Consider the following 17,122-nt stretch of genomic DNA (forward strand, 5'->3'; position numbering starts at 1 on the left):
CTCCCTTTCTCTTTTACTCAGGAGGATGGAGCTGAAATTGTTAGCTATTATGACAGATTAGAATGTGCCTTTTAAAAAAACTTTCCTCCCATACCATAGCACCACCATAACATCAGAATGTATTTCACTAAGGAATTAAGATAGACAATATGGGCAAGATTCTGCTTTGTTGGAGTGGTATAAATCCCAAATACCTTCCTATGCCCCCTTACCTAGGATAATAACCTCTTAGTGGCAAAGTCCACAGAGCTATTATAACCTCATTTTTTTTAGCAAGATAAGTAGTAGTGTAAGAAATCTATTATTCACAAACAAGTTAGAATTTAGCAAAATATTAGGCTATTTTTCAGTGTAGAATAAACTTAAATCCATTTGTCAAAATGTATTTTCTATCTACTGCAATAATTTCTTAAGAAATAAGCTTACAGATCTCTCCAGTGAGGTTGGAGAAGCAGAAGTTTTTAAAAAATGTCCTAAGTTCTTATCAATGCATCACTGTTTTACTTAGCAAACAATCAATCTGTGGCATCAACAGAAATGTGAAATGTGTCTGATATAGAAAGTTTCACTCTTTCTTTTCCACTTGAGTGAGGCCACCAAACCCAATTCCTTTAGGACCAAAATTCTTTGCATAGCAAACTGCAAAAGAAAGGGAGAAAGAAGTTAGTAATTAATATTTTGAGTATTTTTATGTAGTAAGTAATACTAAAAAATCTCATTTATAATTGGAAATCACAGTAAATAAAGTACAATGGCTAGGAAGGCTGTAAGAATAAAATAAACATGGATTCTCTTTCTCAGGCACATCTACTACTCTGACAATGCAACCTCGTTCACTCTTGTTGCTTTTGAGATAGACAGACTTGTTAGCTCTGTCTGAAGTCAAGTCATGCTCCTCTAAGAACAACTTTCATACTTTTTATAAGTATTAGAGGCAATTCTAACTCACATGAATGCTTTTTATTTGCAGAGCATGTGGAATAAATATATGGGCTGGGATTTTTAAAAGGGGCCAAAGGGAATTCCTATTGAATTCTCCCTTAGGCGTCTTTGACAATCCCAGCCTAGAACATTGACATAAAATTCTTCATGCCCTTTTCAGACTATTTAAAGGTGGATTGACTCTGTGGACTTGCATGATCTGAGAGAGAGAAATCCAAAGTAAATCCATTATTTTCAATGCTGTTAACATATTTGTGAAGATCTTTGATTCCCAGTGTAACATTCCTTGGAAAGAATCTCAACTAAGACCATGATCCTATAATGAGAAGCTTGTGGGCAGACACCTATGTCCTTGTGGAAACCTACTGAAGTCAGTGAAGACCAGTTCAGATGCAGGGGTTTCCCCACACCAATCATTTTGCAGGATCAATATGATTCTTAGTGGAGAGAGATCTCAAACTTGAGAAGACTTAATATTTATGATAGAAGCTATAGATTAATTTGCTTTTTAAATTCACTCCCAATAAGTGATGAGACTGTGGTGTTGCTATGGGATTGTACAAATCGTAGATCTTTCTTTAAAGCAAAGAAAGGGGGTGAACTAAATATACTTTCCCAAGTTCAGGTATCTAACAAAGATAGGTGGTGATGCCTACACTTTGTCTGAGTAGAGGAGTCTTAGAAGAATATCTTCAGCAATATAGCAGAAATAGCTCATAAGTAGATTGTACTTACCTTTACAGTAGATTTCTCCATCCTTGTCTGTAACATTTGTAGATTCTAGGCTCTTTCCACAAAAAGCGCAACGGAAGCAAGTCTTATGCCAAGGCTGAGAAAGAAGGCAGAGACATTACATTATACATTACAAAAAAAATCATACCTAGATTATATCAAGTAGCTAGTATCAAACTTGGACAAGCAAGATATAAAGGGTTATAGCTTTATATTTTCTTTGGATGAAAAGACTGAAATTATGTTTAATTAATTTTCATTTAATCTCAGTAGCATGTTCCATTTTAGTCACAATAGGTTACTATGCTGATTTTTGTCATTGCACCCTATCCTAGTATTATTAGTGACTTCTAATGACCTTACTAACTGAGATGTCTCAAATGGTGGTCAGCACTTGAATCAGACCTCGTGGGCTATACAGCAATTGCATGTTAGCCATTACTTCAAACTTTTAGAGAATTTTCAGTGAATGATCCTAGAACAGCAGTTTCCAAACTGGGATCCACAAAGTGGTAGCAGGTTACATGACACTGGCTTCTTTTTTCCAGCTACACAATCATTAAATAAAAGCTTAAAAAATAAACAAGCATTTACTCTGGCTGGCACAGGGATGTTAGGGAGAGGAGGTGGCACCTGCAATAGTGAACAGTAACGAGGGGCCACCAAACCCAGTTAAGATGTGGTTGATACAATGGAAAAGTTTGAGAACACTTATCCTGGTGAATGAGTTTGCAACCTGAGGATTGTAAACAGATTTCTTCAGAGTCCCTTTCTTCAAGGGGAGCAGCTGCGGGGGCGGCAGGAATGGTGTCTTAGGGCATGTCTACATGTACAGCACTGCAATTGGCACAGCTGTACTGATGCAGCTGTACTGTTGCAGCGTGTTTGGTGAAGACGCTCTGTGCCAATGAGAGAGAGCTCTCCCGTCAGCATAATAAAACCACCTCCGCGAATGGCAGAAGCTACGTCGGGGAGAGAAGCTCTCTCAATTTGGTATAATTCAGCAAAATTTAAAACCAGTTTTAAAAGATCTTTTAAAATAATAGAATAAAAATCATGTAACAATCCCTTACTTTTCCTCCTCCCATTATTTTCTCTGCAGCATATACTGATTTGCCACAGCGGGGACACTTATCCACATCTCCAAACTTTTTGGTGAACTTTGAAGGGTTGGTAGGCGTAGAAGGGCGAGCAGGCTTTGGTGAGCTGATGGAAACATAGAGATTTTCAGTACATTTAAACATTGCTTGAAAAATCATGTTTCCATTCGCAGAATATTTCCAATTCAATGTATTTTTTGGAAGGGTTAGTCAACATTACAGTATTGGTTCACAGGACGTGAAGCTTGATGTGTAATACAACAAAAAAATTCTACAGAAGTAAATGCATTTTACAGTGCTACAAAGCTATTGCTATGACTAAGGTAGCAGGTGACATTGCCTTGGTTTTAGTGCATAGCTGCTGGTCATAACGTTACAGCCAGCCATAACATCGGCTGTGCACATAGCAGTGGCCATGTGCGCAAAAAAGACTGTATTTAACAGAAAGAGAGAAGCAAGGGGGAGTCTAATAAAAAATATCTGCATTAAAGATGCACTGAAAAATAAAAAGCAGCAATACTTTAGTGTTCTCTCTCTAATCAGCTAGCTGCTGGGACTTGTTAGTGAGAGGTTAGTAAAAAGAGACAGGAATCTGAAGTGCTGTCGTCTTTGTTCATTGTAAAGCATCAGCAGGTAGTTTTTTGTCTGTTGCCTTCAACAGGCCTATACTATGTCAAGGTCAGATGCAGAAAAATAGTTTCAACCTATATTTCTGAACTATCAGCCCAACCCAGTGTCAGCTCTTAGTCATTCATGGAGTGACTTTTGAATTCCTGGATTGTCAGGCTGCAACGTGTGACTAAGCCTACAGAAAGTTAAAAATTCCTGGTATTCCCAGTAATGAATGTGCTTGTGACAAAGGATTACTGATAAATACGCTCTCTAAGCTTGTACCTTCAGTATGGATATATTAGCTTCATTACAGAGGAAAATGTTGGAGTCATTTAGAAATGTGCAGCTTTGAAAATCACAAAAAAACTATTATAAAAGCATAGTGACATAGGCAGTTATCTGCAGTCAGGATTCTAATCCCTCTGTTGAGTCATATATCCTCAAAATGGTATGTGACCCATGAGAGAGGATTTATAATGGATAACTTTTTTCTCTCTACAGGAAAATAACAGCACAGGGTACTGCAACTATTACTGTATTAGTAAAATATAAGTACAATGCAACCACTCAGAGGGAAAGATATTTGATTCTATTGTTCTATGGTGAACATGATTGTGGCATTGTGCAACTACTAGCAAATTACAGCAGCAGCGACTATCTAGGTCAGTGGTGATATGTAAAGCAAGGTTTCCTGTACCATAATTGCCTATTGGAATAGGGAAAAACATTTTTTAAAAGGCTTTCAAGAGACTGAACATTATTAAAAATTGGCAGAAATGACAAGACTCATGGAAGAAAAAACCTGTGATTGCATTTATTGTGCTACTTATGCTAGATGTTGTTATGGAAACCTAATGAAGTGTCCAGTAAATGGAGAATATATATTTTTTAAAAAGGTATAATCAGTGGGATTTAACTCACTGTTGCAGATCCAAGCCTAGATGTTCGCCAGTATCAGTGCTGAGACACCCTGCCCCTTGTCCAAACCCAATACCTTTAGGACCATATTTTCTTCCATAACAGGTTTTGCAATAGATTTCAGATTCATGAGCTGCTACTGTAGTACTGTCCAGAGCTTTTCTGCACGCCACTAAAAATAGAGAACAAAAGTGCATATAAAAATTTGTATTTACAAATCTGAGTATTAACATACCTCAGAATTATTGTAATACCAGTTATTTTGTTCTTGAAAATGGTTGATATAAATCAATATTAAGCCCTCATCTGGAACATTGAGTTTATTTCTGATAACCCTATTGAAAAAAGAATATAGCAGAAATAGGAAGAAAGGAGTTCTTATGTAAAGCTATTGTAGGGTAAATAAATGTTTACAAATTTGGATATGGGATAAAGTTACCCTGTGGTTTCTCACTGAAGTAATTAGCATGCATCTGCAAAAAATAAATAAGGAAAGTTTTATAACCCTCTTAATGTGCTTGCCATTGCATCCTGGAAAGACATGAAGCAGAAGATTAAGGGCTATATTTAACCCTTGATCTTTGTGCATAAACCTCTTTAGCATTAATGGGAGTTCCTTGCATAAAAGGCAGATAGCCTATAACACATACATCTGTTTGGAAGCCCTTAATTGCTCATCCTTTAAAACTGTAGAAAAAAGTTAATCAGCTGTCATTGTTATAAGCACAAATATTAATATATTTTAAATTCAGCATTTACCAATATTCTGAGACTATGCTCTTGTTTGTGATGCAAAAATGCCACTCAAGTCATGTTTGAGTCCCTGATAAGTAAAAATCATTTCCCAGGTATATCTAATTTATTGCTGAAATATCCAACATGAACAGACTGTGTCATGAAAGGGAGTAAAGAGCTATCTTAGTCACCACTGTAAATCAAATCCAGGTTGGTACTAACCAAAAGTGTCTGTTGATTGCTCTGTAGAAAGGAGTTGACCTAAGCCTTGTTCCTTGTATAGTAATGACTGTACTAGTAGTAGGAGCCAGCCTGCCAGGCCTGAGCATGGAGGCCAAAGATTGAATAGGTGCCTCTCTTAACACTAGAAGAGGTCCTTCCAGGAAGTCAAGGCCAGCACAGAAAAGGTTAAATGAATTCTTTGCATTGGCCTTCACTGCAGAGGATGGGAGGGAGATTCTCACAGAGCCATTCTTTTTAGATGACAAATCCTGAGGAACTGTCCGAGATTGAGGTGTCGATAGAGGAGGTTTTGAACAAGTTGATGAATTAAACAGTAATAGGTCACTATGACCAAGTGGTATTCACCCAAGAGTTCTGAAGGAAGTCAGATATGAAATTACAGAACTACTAACTGTGGCATGTAACCTATTGCTTAAATAGTCCCTGTTATTGTTATAAGACCAGATGATTTGTGAATAGCTAATTTGTTGCCGGTTTTTATAAAAGGCTCCAGAAGTGATCCTGGCAATTACAGGCCAGTAAGCCTCACATCAGTACCAGGCAAATTGGTGGAAACTATAGTAAAGAACAGAATTATCAGACACATAGATGAACATGATATGTTGGAGAAGAGTCAACACGGCTTTTGTAAAGGGAAATCGTGCATCATCAATCCATTGGAATTCTTTGAAGATGTTGACAAATGTGTGGATAAGAATGATCCAGTAGCTATAGTGTTCTTGGACTTTCAGAAAGCTTTTGGTAAGGTTCCCTCACCAAAGGCTCTTAAGCAAAGTAAGGGTCATGGGATAAGAGGGAAGGTTCTCTCAGGTATCAATAATTGGTTAAATAATAGGTTAGAAAGAAATGGTCTGTTTTCACAGTGAAGAGAGGTGAATAGTAGGGTCCCCCAATGATCTGTCTGAGACTAGTGCTATCCATCATGTTCATAAATTATCTGGAAAAAGAGGTAGTGAAGTGGCAAAGTTTGTAGATGATACAAAATTACTCAAGATTGCTAAGTGCAAAGCTGACTGCAAAGAGTTAGAAAGAGATCTCACAAAACTGGGTGAATTTCATCTGCTATTTTCTTGACCAGTCAAAGTGGATAAATGCTCAATGTTGGGGTCTAAGTTAGCTATTACCACTCAAGAAAGTGATCTTGGCCTTGTTGTGGATAGTTATCCGATGCCAAGATGAAGGTGCAGCAGCAGTCAAAAAAACCAACAGAATTTTAGGACCCATTAGGAAAGAAGTAGATAATAAGACAGAAACTATTATGCCATTAAATAAATCCATGCAATGCCCACAGCTTGAATACTGGGTGAAGTTCTGGTTGCCCCATCTAAAAAAATATATCCTAGGCTTTGTCTACACTAAAGGGAAAAGTTGATCTAAGCTATGCAATTTGAGTTACGTGAATAGTGTAACTCAAACAGACATAGCTTAGATCTACTTATTGCAGGGTCCACACTACGCAACATCAACGAGAGAGACACTCCCATCGACTCCCCTTACTCTTTGCGATCAGGTGGAGTACAGGAGTCGACAGGAGAGTGATCAGTGGTTGATTTAGTGGGTCTTCATTAGGATCCTTCATTAGGATATTAGGACTGGAGGGGAGCTCCTGAGCGGTACTTAATTTGTGCCAGGACTTCGCAGTTCATAGCCCCAGCAAATCTGGGCTTGCCAGGTCTGAGCCCTGGCACCTCTAGGCTTGGCAGTTCATAGCTGCAGCACCTCTGGGCTTACCACGTCAGTTATGAAAGTAAAAAAAATTTGCACCAGCTAATTGCTTGAGCTCCGGCACCTCTTTCATTACAAATTAAGCACTGCTTCTGGGTCATCAAGTCCAGCCCCCTTCATGCAGGCAACCCATCGTATAATCCCATTCATATAGTTTATCAAGTTCCATTTTGAAACTAGTTAGGTACTTTGACCCCACTATGCCTATTTGGTATGCTGTTCCAGAACCTCACTCCTCTGATGATTAGAAACCTTCTTCTAATTTCCAGACTAAATTTGTTCATGGTCAATTTGTTCTGGTGACACCATTGTCCTTTATCTTATATAGTGCTGATCCCTTCTGGAGTTTACTCCCCTGATGTATTTATAGAGAGCAATCATATCTCCTCTCAGCCTCCTTTTTGCTAGGTTAAGCTATTTTAATCTCCTCTTGTAAGATAGGCTCTTCATTCCCCTGTTCATCCTAGAAGCGCTTTTGTGCTGTTCCAGTTGGAATGTATCTTTTTTGGACATGGCCAACCAGAACTGTACACAGTATTCCAGATGAGGCTTTACCTCGGGTACTTGCCTACCTTTACTGGAAATACATTGCCTGATATAACCTAGGATCACGTTTGCCTATTTCACAGCTGCATCACATTGACTAATACACTGTGAACAACTAATACACTTTGGTCTTTCTCAATAATTTCCAACTTATGAGCCCCAAGCATGCAGCAGAGATTCTTATTGGTCGCTACATATATGACTTTGTACTTTCTTGTATTAAATTTATTCCCATTTCTATTTCTCCAGTCCTCAAGATTATCCAGTTTTTCCTGTATAATAATCCTATCCTCCTCTGTATTGACAGTGCCTTCCAACTTTGTGTCATCAGTAAATTTAATTAGCCCACTCCTACTTTTGTGCCTGATTCTTAATGAAAATATTAACTAAAGATTAGTCCCCAGACCAAGCCTCCTAGCCCAACAGTTCTTTCAACACAGCTTCTTGTCATCTCCCCTCTAGCCAGTTCCTTACCTAGTTACAGTTCTTGTACGAATCTCCATCTTCTTCAGGTTTACTAATAATTTTGCAGGTCTACCATGTATTACAAAAAACCAGATCTACTGCATGTCCCTTGTCTAAAACAGTTATCTTGTCAAAGAAAGGTATGAGGTTAGTCTGGTATGATCTACATTTGATAAACCCATGTTGCATTTTATCCCATTTTCCATTTACCTCCACGTCTTTAATTATTCTTTCCTTCAAAATTTGTTCTGCAGTCTTGTATTCTATTCAGGGGCGGCTCTAGTAATTTCGCCGCCCCAAGCAGGGCGGCGCGCCGCAGGGGCCGCTCTGCCGGTCGCCGGTCCTGCGGCTCCGGTGGACCTCCTGCAGAGGGTCCACTGGTCCCACGGCTCCGGTGGACCTCCCGCAGGCATGCCTGCGGATGCTCCACCGAAGCCGTGGGACCAGCGGCCCCTCCGCAGGCACGTCTGCGGGAGGTTCACCGGAGCCGCCTGCCGCCCTCCCCGCGGGACGCCGCCCCAAGCATGTGCTTGGCGCGCTGGGGTCTGGAGCCGGCCCTGATTCTATTGAGGTCTAACTAATACAGGGGTGGGCAAACTACGGCCCGCGGGCTGGATCTGGCCCCTCAGGGCTTTGGATTCTGCCCACAGGATTGCCACCCCCATGGTGCCGCAGGCCCCGCGCCACTCCAGGAAGCGGCCAGCACCATGTCCTTGCGGCCCCGGGAGGTGGGGGGGGGAAGGGGTTCCACACTCTGCCCTTGCCTGTGGGTACCTCCCCCAAAGCTCCCATTGGCCAGGAATGGGGAACCGCGGCCAATGGGAGCTTTGGGGGAGGTACCCACAGGCAAGGGCAGCGCACGGAGCCCTCTGTCCCCCTCTCTCCCGGGGACCACAGAGACGTGGTGCTGGCCGCTTCCCAGAGCGGTGCAGGGCTGGGGCCAGGACAGGCAGGCAGGCAGGGAACCTGCCCTGGCCCCGGTGTGCACCGCTGCCACCCCGGAGTTGCTCCAGGTAAGCCACACTCTGCACCCCAACCCCCTGCCCTGAGCCCCCTGCCACATCTCTCCTGCACCCCAACCCACTGCTGCACCCCGCACCCCTCCTGCACCCCAACCCCCTGCCCTGAGCCCCCTGCCACACCTCACACCCCTCCTGCACCCCAACTCCCTGCCCTGAACCCCCTGCTGCACCTCACACCCTCCCTGCACCACTGCCCTGAGCTCCCTCCTGCACTGTGCACCACCTCCTGCACCCAACCCCCTTCCCTGAGCCCCCTTGTACACCCCGCATCCCTCCTCTGCCCCAATCCCTTGCCCTGAGCCCCTTCCTGCACCCTGCACCCCCTCCCGCACCCCGCACTCCCTCCCACACCCCAACCCCCTGCCCAGCCCTACATTCTTGGCCCTGCATGCAATTTCCCAATCCAGATGTGGCCCTCAGGCCAAAAAGTTTGCCCACCCCTGAAATAATGGGTCTATAGTTGTCCAGATCACTTTTTCTCCCTTTCTTAAATATAGGTACTATGTTGCTATTCTCCAGTCGTATGGTACAACTGTCGATTTTAATAGATTTATTAAAAATCCTTGTTACTGGACTTGCAATTTCATATGCCAATTCTTTCAGTATTCTGGGATGGAAATTATGCAGTCTCCCCATCACAACAATAACTTGAGCAACACTAGAGTCATTAAAAAGAACAAGAGTACTTGTGGCACCTTAGAGACTAACACATTTATTTCAGCATAAACTTTCATGGGCTACAGCTCACTTCTTCGGATGCATAGAAGAAGCGAGCTGTAGCCCACAAAAGCTTATGCTGAAATAAATGTGTTAGACTCTAAGGTGCCACAAGTACTCCTGTTCTTTTTGCGGATACAGCCTAAGATGGCTGCTACTCTGAAACTAGAGTCATTGATATGCTTAAAGCACCCAGATAGAACTCAACCAGGAATTCTGTTCCTTTATCTTGCCCTATTTCACACCTCTGGAATCTCAAATATCTGGTGATCTCAGCTATACTAGAGTTTCTTCGGGGTGGTTTAGATAAGGTTCTACAACAAAGCACCAAAGAGAGCTAGGTACCAGCTCTGTTCTTTATGCAAGCATATTATAAGGTTTAACTCACTGCTAAATCTCTTGGAGATCTTTGAATGGAAAGTGCCATAGAAATGTCAGACATTGGTAATAGGATACAAAGTTTTATCCTCTAGGTCACCAGTTTAAATCTAGCCCAGACTGAAAGAGACTAAAAGTTAATAAGAGCTGACAGCTGTTAGTGGTCTCAGTTCAGTTCCCAGTGAATAGGCATCCATGTTATAAAAAGCCCACAGCACAACTACCACTAATTAGCACCACTCAGTGTCAGCAGAGTAGCCAAAAAGTGAATGGGCATTGAGAGTAGACTATTCTCTCATCCTAGAAGTTACCTCCCCAGGTGAGGCACTTTGGTGAGGCAGTTTGAGCAATGCTACACTGTGATTGCTTATGCTGTCCCTGTTCTATGGATAAATAGCTCTGGAAACTGAATTCCACTATTAATCCAGAACTTTTCAATAGCATTAATACTATGAAACCAAGAAGCAATACAGTTTAGCAAATAGTGGCCATGTTTTTTCAGACGGGACTAGTCATTTTAGGTGCCTCAGACTATTTTTGGGGGGGTGGGAAGCGGAACCCAAGTTGATACTTGAAAAGGCATGATTTTCAGAAAGTACTGAGTACCCACCTCATGTCTCAAATATGGCGCGTGCAAATTGAGGCATCCACTTTTGAAAAATTTCTGCCATTATGCGCAAAGCCCTTTCTCAGATGCCCTTTGGACTTCACCTCCTCCCCCACCTTAATATGCCTGCTGGTTTGTTAAGACTAGCAGCTAATTTACACACTGACTATGTGACTTGAAGAAAAAGGCAGATTAGCTCACATGATTAGCACACAAAGATAAAGTGCATAGTGAGTAAAGAAGGGCTGGGAGTTCAAACTCCAGAGAGGTTAGTTGGTTATTTTCAAACACTTTTTTTCATGAAAAGAAAAAGTTATGGATCAAACTGTGTCACTAGGGACCTGATCTAAAACTCATTGAAGTCAGTGGGAGTCTTTCCTGTAACTTCAGTGGCTTTTGGATGAGGCAGTAGTTGCTAATAGGCAGTGCAGTGACAAAAATAGACAAAGCTATCCAGGAAAAAGAAACATATTTGCAATTTTTTTTTAATTAATGCCAATAAAACTAGAAGCTTCTGTTAATTTGTGAACCTGATTACCCTTTGCTGCATTCTCATCTGTTCTGCAATGGTAATTATGTTTACTGTGGGAGTTGAGGGATGATGGAAACTCCAGCAGCAGATAAAATGGTTCTATTTTTGGCATCATACGGATAGAGTATCTATGTACCACAACAGATGGAGCAAAAGCCCTTGAAGTGCTATTGTTGAAATAGCTCTGAGACCTGTCATCTGCTCAGAGACTGTTCATAAACCATCACTAAGTAGTTTCAGGTTATAAAGTGAGATCCTGCCAAATATCCACCACAGCTGTGTTTTAAGTAAAATCCAAGAGGGAAACAAAGTAGGTAAACAGCAGTCTGCAAAAGGGAGTGTTATTTCACATTTTCGTAGGAGAAATTGTACTCCGTGTAGGTAAGTGCCACCTATAATTAAGATTGCAGGACACTTCCCATTATAAGACCTTATTTTCAGTTGCTGCCAAACTTTAACAGTTTGGGCTAAAATTTTCCATGCTGGGTTTCTGTGTCAGATTTATTTATTGTTTACAGTTTTAGCTAAAACTGTTCATCTGTTTCCAATAATGAATTAGGGAGAAATATTATCTTTCCCATATTCCATTTTTTTTAAACAATTGTTTTATTGAGACGGTCTTGTGCCTCCCTGTTTTGGAGCAGGGATTTGAAATTTGACATGGGTGTGGGGGAAGGGAGTACCTTTTGCCATCCTGATGAAAATGACAAACCTGGCCAAGTTATAAGCCTCTGAGAAAACTCCATTTGCACATGCTCAGTAGAGATTTGTTAGTTTGACAGCTAAATTCTCTGATGCTTCCATGTGGACTGAACATGCACCATCCCTATAGAACAACTGTGTGTGCTTCAGCCCAAGGCTGCAGGGATGGAGTAGGATTTTCCCTGCAGTTGCTCCTTCCAGCTACTTAAGGTAATAATAGGAGATATACCAATCTCCTAGAGCTGGAAGGGACCTTGAAAGGTCATCGAGTCCAGCCCCCTGCCTTCACTAGCAGGACCAATTTTTGCCCCAGATCCCTAAGTGGCCCCCTCAAGGATTGAACTCACAACCCTGGGTTTAGCAGGCTAATGCTCAAACCACTGAGCTATCCCTCCCCCTTTAACTGCTATGGCACTGAGCATCAGAACTGAGAGCAGAGAGGCAGTTTCTCCTGTGCTCTCAGTGTTTCCACTGGGTCTGGGTCTGTGGAAAAAACCAGGATGTGATCATGTAATTAAAGACTGTATCATAACACATATGCAAAAGGAAGCTGAATGAAGGTTCCACAGAACACCTTAATTCTGGCATTGCCTAACCCTTGAATGCTTGATTTTGCAACCATAGTGTTAGTTTAATATAGTTGGTTTTGTTTGGCCGTGTCTCGGCCTCGTGGCTAAGATCAAGTGTATCCTGAGCCCTGAACCCACCGAACTGAACTCCACCATGTGAGGATCAGCCTATCCCCATTACCCGGCCCGCTTATCTATACGCATGACTGTCTGTAACTTTTTGTATGAGTGATGTACCCTCACTGCTTGCTTACTGTATCTTTCTCTCACCCACCGTATACCCCCGCATTGGGGACATTGCAGACTGTATATGTTATGTGCTGTCCAATACCAAAATACTAGCATCCCCCTATACTCTGTATGTTACCCCCGATGACCAATAACTGACGTTTCAAACTCTCTGTACCATCTATGTTTAAACATTTTCTAATAAACTTTTAAATATATTGGTTGAACTATTTCCCTATACTTGTACATCTCCAGTCAAGAAAAAAAATGCCATGTTACCAGTGTTCCTGTCAATGTTTATGTACTACAATATGGGTGCTACATCAAAACTAAGAAAGACAGCCATTGGTGTGATGAGTAAACTATTATGACTAATACAAAACCAAAAATTTACTGTTGTGCAGAGATCAAGCCTGGAGAATTTCAACTCCAAAGGAGATTGTCATGGGCATCTAAAAACAGGGCTATAATGGAAACTACTTTGCAGCCTTAATTATACTGGTTGCTACTACTGCTTGCTATAATGATTTGCTTATAATAATATGTACACAACATCTGCTTCCATTTCTAGCATTTAAATTGGTTTAGTACTGAGATTTAAGTTTTAAAGGGGAAAAGACTTTGCTATAAGGGATGTCTTCTATTCTTTTCAACTAACAATGTATGAAGAATACAATGTTCAGCTTTTACATGATTGGGTTACATTTTCTATACTTGGTGCTTATCATCTTCAAAGGACTTTATAAACAAACTATTCACCCTAGCCTTGAAGTAAGCATTGTAATTAGAGAGAAATAGAAGCAGGGAAGTTAAGGTCAGTTTTTACAAAAGTACCTTATAATTTTGATTATTTCAATGTTTGGTTGTCCAATTTGAGTCTGCTCAGCAGCCACAATTCCAGATGCAGTCAATCAGAATTGCAAGTGCTCAGGACCTCTGAATATCAACCTTGAGATGTCTCAAGATGGACACCCAAAAACTGAGGCACACGCAAACAGCCATTTTTGAAAATTTGGGCCTAAGTGATTTGGCCAAAGCTTCAGAAGGAATCATTGTTGGAGGCAGGATTAGAACTCAAGTGTGCATGACTCCAAATCCCATGCTCAGATGCCTAGACTGCTTTTCTTCATGTCTGTGCAATCTCTTATTTTACTTGGAAAGCCTGCCATGCGTGATGAGGTGTGGCCTAGCACCCAGTATAGCCATAGAATATTGCATGATAGCACACAAACATGATACTGACTCACCTACTCCAGGACTGATCAGTATTACCTGGACCTAACTGTCATGGAAAAAGTAGCACCAGTTAGCATACCTCTCAGCTGCCAATTGTTATAAGGACCATCTCTGATTTTTTTTACTCAGATTTTTTGCTTCCGTCTCAGATGTTTACTGCAGTATCTAACTTATTAATATTTAAATTAGCTACCTCAGTGTGGGCCAAATTCAGAGTCTATGCATTTAAAAAAATGTGACGCTCAAATATACACTTTGTGCCTGATCCTCCACTACCATGCACTTTGTGTTGTCATTTACACTTGTGCAAACCACTGCCAATTTAAAATTCTCTGCTGACACAGGTGGTGGGTGGAGATCAGGCCAGATATTTTCTGGCCAACCTATTCTTCACTCTCATGTGGGAGTTACCACTATAATGTTCCTGAAGCTCAAGCCTGACTCCAAGGTAAATGCTATGGCACTACTCCTCCCTTCTGTAGGGGCAGCTACTGCTGCACTGATGTTTTCTCCCTCTGCATTCTCAGCTCCTCCACTTTCACCCTGCAGCTCTTAGATTGGTAGGTCCATGGAGAGGAAGAGTCAGTTTCACAGAGTTGGCTGTAGGGAGTGAAAGAGCATTGCATAGGGATGAGCATTGCCTAGGGAAAGGAGTGGGCGGCAGGAGGACATGGCAGTGGAGGAGGTACTTTGAAGGTGTCTATACAGAAGGGGGGCAACTTTCAACTTCTGCTTGTGGGCACGTCCAATTCCTGTTGGCATCGCTGGACTCTCACGGCAGCCGTCCCCTGCAATCTCCCATTAAGCAATGACTTCTTGTGGGACTGGGTGAGTTTAAAAGAATTGGTGTTTGCAGTTGTTATAGACCTGATTTTTCAATTTGAAATCTACTCCTTTGTATAGTGCAGTCTGTGATGAGTGGTAAAGACCCTTGGGGACACCCAGGGTCACCGTTCTCCCACATCCCAGTTTCTCTATAAAAACATGCAATGCCTGTGTGGAAAGGGGGACTCTAGAGCCGAGGGGGTATTGCCCTCCTGTGCTGAAGGCAGGACTTATTTGTGCAGCGGCTTGCCAGGACTGAGCCCCAGCACCTCTAGGCTTGACAGTTCATAGCCCTGACACCTCTGGGTTGCCATGTCAGTTATGAAAGTAAAACAATTACTTGAGCCCCAGCAGGTCTTTCATTACTAATTAAGCACTGGCTGAAGAGGTAGGAAGCTGGAGCAGCTGGACCCAATTACTAGGAGCTACTATTAAGAGGTAAACTGACACAGCCTGATGCAAAGGCTTTCTAACTGTAAGCAGTTTGGTTGGGATTTGTTTTCTGAGAGGAGCTTTGCCTTTGGAGTTAGCACCCTGCTGAAGAGACCCTTACTGGGTATTGGCTCTGAGAACAGACTGACTGCTTCTCCAAAGGAAGGCCCTTCCCTCTCACCCTCAGACTGACCAAACAGCTCTGATTTACAGCACCTGAGCTACCTGTGGCTTGTTCTGCAGTGTGGAGAAAGCCAGAACCCCTGTAGCTTTCAGTGCAATGGGGATTTCCCCTTCAGCCCCATATGTGGGATGCTCCCTATACTGGAAGTAGTATGTGGGGCAGCCTAGAGCTGCTCATGGTGGCCTTATGTAGGGGGACCAGATAGCAACTGTGAAAAAACAGGGCAGGGGGTAGAGGGTAAAGGTGCCTATATAAGAAAATAGGTGCCTATATAAGAAAAAGTCCCCAAAAATGGGACTGTCCCTTTAAAAATGGGACATCTGATCACCCTACCTTATGCTGCTCCTGCAGTGATGGTGGGGGTTCTCCCCTGGCTTCTTGTGGCTCAGGTAGGCCCTCTGTACAGTGCTGGAGCAGTGTATAGGGAAGTAGAGTGACCAGGTAACTTGTGCCTGCTGCCCCCTTGAGGTTCTCCCCAAAATGAGATGTATATTTCTGATTAAGCTGGGTCAGGGTGAAATTTATCCTGCTGCCAGGGCATCACTACAGCCCTCCACTCCAGACCACTTAAGGCCTCAGTGGTGTTAAGGGCCTCTGTCTAGGGTTAGGTTTCACACACATTGAACAAAAATTCTAAATGAATAAAGTAAATTAGACCAAGTCTCTTCTCTGGTTCTGAGCAGATTTGACACTCAAGGAGCTTGTTGCTGCAGCACTAAGGCCTGGTCTACACTAAGGGCGGGGGTCGAACTAGGGTACGCAAGTTCAGCTACGCAAATAGCGTAGCTGAACTTGAAGTACTCTAGTTCGACTTATTTACCCGTCCAGACGCGGCGGGGTCGAACTCCGCGGCTCCAAGGTCGACTCCGCCACCGCCGTTCGCGGTGGTGGAGTTCCGGAGTCGACCGGAGCGCGCGGGGAGTTCGAACTATCGCGTCTTGATTAGACGCGATAGTTCGAACTCGGAGAAGTCGAACTCACCGCGTCAACCCGCGCGGTAAGTATGGACCTGCCCTAAGTTATTGGAATGAATCATGTTAAAATGGGAGTTATACTGAGCCATGGAGATATTGCAAAGTTACAACAATGTAGCTCAGCTTACTGCAGTGGAAGCATGTCTTGTGAAAACTCCTGCCATTGCACTGGATTTCCTCAGCATGATACACCGACTTGTCACAAGCACCACATTTGGCGCCACCTCCCCAGTTCGGCATCCTTAGGTTTGAAGCGATACCTAAAAAAGCAAATAAATAAAAGAACGGTCAGCAGAAATTGCCTAGACTTAATTAGAGTGACTTGGATTCCCCCTTTTTCTTCTCTTGGCCCCAAAGCCAGCATAGCTGCCCACGTGCATATCACCCCAGTATTTGCAGATTCTCTGGTGGCAAAGAGCCAGCGTACTAACTCCTATATCACTTTGTCTCCCTGAGGCTGGCATATGGGCATCACTGAGGGAGGTGGGGGAAGAGGCATTGCCAGGACTTCCATATGCCCCTGAGAACTCTGGCTGCTATAATGGCCCGTGGGGACCTTTGGTGGTCAGTCTTTAGTCAATAGCTGAGGAGTGATGGTCCAATAGACCATGATCAATAGGAAGGCTATTCCAGTGGTTAGGCTCTAGCTGGGGCCTTAGACACCTGCATTCAATTCCCTTTTCTGCCACAGACTTCCT

At 42.6% G+C, this 17,122-nt stretch overlaps 1 protein-coding gene across 1 annotated transcript; it reads right to left on the reverse strand.

The window, feature by feature from the left end:
• Nucleotides 1-526: 526 nt before the first annotated feature.
• Nucleotides 527-16,664, reverse strand: CSRP3 (cysteine and glycine rich protein 3). The gene is made up of 5 exons (XM_045015582.1): nucleotides 16,553-16,664; nucleotides 4,308-4,476; nucleotides 2,748-2,880; nucleotides 1,678-1,771; nucleotides 527-639 (listed from the first exon to the last, which is right to left on the reverse strand). The coding sequence occupies exons 1-5, from the start codon at nucleotides 16,662-16,664 to the stop codon at nucleotides 566-568; spliced, it is 582 nt and encodes a 193-aa protein (XP_044871517.1). The 3' UTR covers nucleotides 527-565.
• Nucleotides 16,665-17,122: the final 458 nt, after the last annotated feature.

This window comes from Mauremys mutica, chromosome 4 (genome assembly GCF_020497125.1).
Source record: "Mauremys mutica isolate MM-2020 ecotype Southern chromosome 4, ASM2049712v1, whole genome shotgun sequence".
Lineage (NCBI taxonomy): Eukaryota > Metazoa > Chordata > Testudines > Geoemydidae > Mauremys > Mauremys mutica.

What these genes read in the sequence shown, in the direction of transcription:
- CSRP3 (XM_045015582.1), bottom strand. Translation starts at nt 16,664, where the DNA reads ATGCCGAACTGGGGAGGTGGCGCCAAATGTGGTGCTTGTGACAAGTCG. An exon ending in CAAGACATGCTTCCACTGCA is followed by an intron (nt 4,477 to 16,552) that starts GTAAGCTGAGCT and finishes CTCTATTTTTAG; the next exon opens with TGGCGTGCAGAAAAGCTCTG. An exon ending in CTAGGCTTGGATCTGCAACA is followed by an intron (nt 2,881 to 4,307) that starts GTGAGTTAAATC and finishes TGTTTCCATCAG; the next exon opens with CTCACCAAAGCCTGCTCGCC.